This window comes from Melozone crissalis, unplaced genomic scaffold, assembly GCF_028551555.1.
Source record: "Melozone crissalis strain CALT ecotype California unplaced genomic scaffold, PUWL_Pcris_2 ptg000081l_1, whole genome shotgun sequence".
Lineage (NCBI taxonomy): Eukaryota > Metazoa > Chordata > Aves > Passeriformes > Passerellidae > Melozone > Melozone crissalis.
Window position 1 is genome coordinate 6,692,200 of NW_026535858.1, and position 4,703 is coordinate 6,696,902.

The 4,703-nt window shown below is 63.1% G+C and overlaps 1 protein-coding gene across 1 annotated transcript; it reads right to left on the bottom strand.

Moving 5' to 3' along the window:
- Positions 1 to 558: 558 nt before the first annotated feature.
- VSX1 (visual system homeobox 1) lies at positions 559 to 3,554 on the bottom strand. Its single transcript, XM_054290603.1, has 5 exons — positions 3,179 to 3,554; positions 2,817 to 2,895; positions 2,435 to 2,558; positions 1,399 to 1,579; positions 559 to 830 (listed from the first exon to the last, which is right to left on the bottom strand). Exons 1-5 carry the CDS (start codon positions 3,552 to 3,554, stop codon positions 559 to 561), a joined length of 1,032 nt encoding a protein of 343 aa, XP_054146578.1.
- Between the last annotated feature and the right edge of the window lie 1,149 nt (positions 3,555 to 4,703).

The following is a 4,703-nucleotide window of genomic DNA, read 5'->3' on the forward strand; positions in this document are numbered from 1 at the left end:
AGGTTACACCAGCTTGAGGATGAACCCTACCATGTTTAAAAACCCTGCTGAGGTGGAAGATTTGTGTGCTGGGCATGGAAGGACTCGCACACGGGCGCTGCACCGGGGTGGAAGCGCTTGGAGAAGGCGTCTGTAAACTCCTGCACCATCCTTGCCCCTGCATGCGGGAGGAGGGAGCAACTCCCAGTGTGCTGCTCCTCTTTGTGCTTCTGGCTAGCTGGGGGAGTGGTCCCAGCACGGAGGGGAAGGAAGGAAGGAAGGAAGGAAAGAAGGAAGGAAGGGGGCTCCTCCCCAGCAGCAGTGGGTGCCGACCACAATGCGCGCCCATCCTCGCACTGCCCCTGTCCCCTCTGCCACCCTCCACCCTGGCTCTGCTGAGAAGTGAACAGCTTGAAAGTGAGGGGACGAGGGGATGTGTGTGCCCAGTTTTTAAAATGCCCTGAATTCGGATAAAAGTTCCGTTATTTAAGAAAAAAAAATATATATATCAATAAATCAATAAATATTATGGTGTCGCCAGGACGCTGTGAGGTCTGGCCTCCTCCAGGCAGCCCAGGCTCAGTGGTCCCTGTCCTTCTGCTCTGAGGGGGGGTCCCCGTTGATGTACTGCCTCAGCACACCCCTCTTCTCGTGCTTGGCTGTCCTGGACAGGTCGATGGCTGTGTCCTCCGAGTCTTTTGCAGGCCCAAGCTTGTCAGAGCCCTTCTGGGAGCTGGCCTGCGTCCCTTTGAGTTCCTCCTCCTCCTCCTGCTGCTCCACTCGCCAGCCATCTGCCAGCTTCTCTTGGCTCTCTGCCTTCCTGCTTACCTCCATGGACTTTTTGTGCATACCTTGCAGAGGGGAGAGAGAAAAGCCAAGGGCACTGGTTGCTTATTTCTGCTTGGGACGGCTCAGAATCACCTCCTGAATTACTGCTGCTTCCCACAGTTCTTGCCTACATCCCAAGGAAAGCTCTCTCTAGCTACCAGCCTTTCCCAACCCAGAGCCCTGCCACCCACTCTCTGCAGCCCGAGGGGATGGCTTGTGGCAAAATTAGTCTGTGCCTTCTCTGTAGCAGGGAAGGCTTACAGGGAGAGGTGTGCTGTAATGACCCATTCCAACCTGGAATGAGCAGAGGGTAGCTCTGAGGTATCTCCAGTTTAGGGACAGGTGGTGGTGACTTCTTAGATGCCTTGCAACTCCTTGATACCCACCCACGTGCAGGCACCTGTCTGACACAGCAGCAAAAGGTTTTCCTTTCCCTCACTGTTCTTTGCAAGGAGGAAGCGGAAAACCGAGGGCACTTGGCGGCCTATATACAGCTCTGGGCCAGGGAGGCCCCATTCCTTTCTGCAAAAGGGTGAGGGCAGCCAGATGAAAGAAGAATCTGAGTCCTGAATCCCCCAGGTTCCCACTCACCCAGCAGCCACGGGGCGCAGGATCCCACCAGGCCGCTCTTGGCAGAGTTGAGGATGGACTCGGGCAGGGGGATGGAGTGCCGCACCATGGCGCCGTACAGGCCGTACTCCGCCATCACGCTGCTGCGGCCCCAGCACTTCTCCCGCTTCCGCCACTTGGCTCTTCGGTTCTGAAACCAAACCTTCAGGGGTAACAGCCAGGAGAGCACGGAGGGGTGGGTTGGGGAGGAGACAGCCCCCACAGGCCGGTGTGTGTCCCGTGGGGAAGGAGGGAACGTGCGTCCAGGGCAAGGCCAGCCGTGGGGGTGCGTGCAGGGGTGGGTGTGCAGACACCGTGTGGGGAGGGGTGTGAGGGAGGGCACACACGTGGGTGTCAGAGAGGGGAGGAAGGGGGGGAGAGGGAGCACATGTTAACATCAGGCTGGTGGTGACACAGGAGGGTGATCCCAGCGAAAGTCACCCGACGCTGCTCTGCCTGCCCGCAGGGCCTCCCTGCCTGATCCACAAAGCACCAACCTCTCCAGAAATATGGCTTCATAATGCAGTGACCAATGATGACAGAAGCTGCTCAGGTCCCTCTTCCCACCCCACTCCTCTATTTGAAGGTTCAAGGCAGCAGATATAACCATGCTGCTGCCCAGACCACCACCTCATTGTTAAGCCCCTGAGCTGTTCCATAGGGGAGCAGGATCAGGCCCCAAAATGCCACGTGTCCCTCAAAGGGGCAAGCTAGTGAGCAAGCTCCTGTGACACAGCTTGGCCCAGCAGCTCCAAATTGCTCCCAGCTCCTGCCTGAGCGGGAGGACAGAGCCAAGTTGCCAGCAAAGAGCGACTGCTGGGGCCAGCTCGGTGCCCTGGTTCTGCATGTCCCTTGGAGGCTGTTCGATGCCAGCAGCCACAAGCTGAGCCTCCCCCCAGGCGTTTCGGTGCCACCACGCTCCCACCACCTGCACCCACTGCCACAGAGCAGAGGACACGGCCGGGTGATGGCAGCCCGCAGATTCCTCGGGAGAGAGAGGAGCGCTGCAGCCACCTACCTGTATCCTGTCCTCCGGCAGCTCCGTCTTCACGGCCAGCATCTCCCGGGCATACACGTCGGGGTAGTGCGCTTCATTGAAAGCCTTCTCCAGCTCCTCCAGCTGGTGAGCTGTGAATACGGTCCTGCCGAGAGGAGAGAGCATCCTGTGACACCGTCCGGACCCTTGGGCAAACAGCGAGGCTGGCAGCCCCCCACGCTGAGGTTTTCTTGCAGAAAATCCTCCCCACACCCCAGCAGCAGCCCTCCTCTTTCCTCCTTTTCCTCCCTTTATCCCCCTTGGGGATACCGACCGCCCCAGCCCGGGGAGAAGAGGAACGGCGAGAGGATGGTGGCAGCAGGAGGAGGTGAGAACGGGGACACAGCCTGGTTCCCAGCGCTACCTGTGCCGGCGTTTCTTCCTCTTGATCTGGGAGCTGGACATCTTCAGCTCGCTGGCGTCCCCGGACAGGCTGTCCTCATCTGGCAGCAGCATGCGGGAGGGCAAGAGTCACGTTCCCGTCGGGAGCGGGGCACCCGAACGCGGCTCCCCGAGCACGGTTCCAGCCGCCCGGGGGCACGGAGGGGTTCCCTCCCCGAGCTGAGCCCGCACCGGTGATGCCATCCCGGGGCAGGGGTGGGAGCCCGCGTTGCCGGAGGGCGAAAGGCTCGGCAACCCGGCGGGACGATGGTGCGGGGCAGCCCCGGCAGCGGCTCGGGACGGGGCTCCCCGTGCGCGGCCACCCCGGACCCCGACCCCGCTCACCGGAGATGTTCTCCTTGTGGCGGCGGGCGGCGGGCGGCGGCCCGGGCGGCGGGCGGGGGCCGCGGGCGGGCAGCAGCGGCAGCGGGGCGGGCAGCAGGCACGGGGCGCCCGGCGCGCCCAGGCTGCACAGCAGCCCCAGCCCCAGCCCCAGCGCCCCGCCGCCCTCGTAGCCGCCGGTGGCGGTGGCGGCCGCGGGGGGCCCGGGGGGCGGCTGCAGCTCGGCTTCCAGCCCCAGCAGGTCGGTGATGGCGAAGCCCTTGGCCCGCAGCCCCGCGCCTCCCGGCCGCGCCGCCGCGCCCGGTGTCACCGGCACGGGCACCGCCACCGGCCCCGCCGCCGCCGCGCGTCCCCCCGACGGCTCCGCCCGGCCCGGCATCGCCGCCGCCGCCGCCTGGCCCGGCCACCGCCACCCGCCGCCCTTTTTATCGTCCCGCCGCCGGTGCCGGCTCCAATCACACTCCAGACCGGCGGGGGGGCGCTCCCAATCCCGGGATTATCAGCCTCGGGCCCCCCTCCCCCGGCGCTCCCGGGCCACCGCCCGGCCCCCGCCGCCCCTCTCGCCGTCCCTCCCTCCGTTCCCCTCGGCCCCCGCCCCTCGGTGCTCACCGCCCCCTGCCGGGCCCCTGCGGTTGCGCTCGGACCCTCTCCAGGACCCCCTCTCAGTGCCCGGCCCGCTCACCCTGTTGCCCTCCGTGCCCCATAAATCCGTCTCGCATCCCCTTGGGTTTCCTCCCAGGAGCTCCCTGCTGTGTCCCTGTGTCCCCACATCCCCTCTTCCACTGCCCAGTAGCCCCATTCCAGCCCAGGACTCTTCAGCCCCACATCCCAGATGGGACATCCCACCCTGGAGACGGGGATGGGAACAGGCACAGCCTCCCCTGACCCCAGGTGTCTTGTCACTCGGGCCAGGGCCACCTCGAGGTGCCTGGCCTCTGTGCTCCCTTTTGCTCCCAGATTCTTGCACCTGGGCTGCAATTTTTTTCCCTCTTCCCTTCATCTGTTGATGGAAATGATTTACAACCGGCTTACACGGGCCGCCTGATCCAGGCCTTCATTGGACGGTCAGATTAACCGAGGGTCCTTCTGATAAAGATAATTACAAGGGGACTCCGCATTAACTTTGCATTATTAAAGAAAGACCCAAATCTCCCATCGCAAGCTGTTCCCAGGATTAGCAGAACAATAACTTTCATTTAGGATAATTGCCGTGGCCGGCACTGGGGGCTGGCTGGCGGGGGGGAGCCCTCTGGACCATCGTGCTTCTCACCAAGAAAGGCAAACGGGTGTGAGGGGAGTGGGAGGTGTGCAAGTGTGGCCACCAATTCGGGGTGCTTGTGTGCTCGGGATCAAGGGATGCTGTGGGCATCCCCACCCTGGGTTGCCCCTGCCCGGACACAGAGCACCCCGGGATCCCCTTGGGCATCTTCACTTCCCCAGAGTGGTTTTGCTGCAGTTTTGCTGGAATAGGAGACTTTCACTGCTAGGCAGGGAGGATCTGCCACAGTAATTAGAAGTCATAATCCGG

Bases quoted from the DNA above. Each gene is read 5' to 3' on its own strand.
- VSX1 (XM_054290603.1), bottom strand. From the start codon at position 3,554: ATGCCGGGCCGGGCGGAGCCGTCGGGGGGACGCGCGGCGGCGGCGGGG. The intron at 2,896-3,178 runs GTGAGCGGGGTC...TGCTGCTGCCAG, and splicing joins CCACAAGGAGAACATCTCCG to ATGAGGACAGCCTGTCCGGG. The intron at 2,559-2,816 runs GTAGCGCTGGGA...TCCTCTCGGCAG, and splicing joins AGGAAGAAACGCCGGCACAG to GACCGTATTCACAGCTCACC.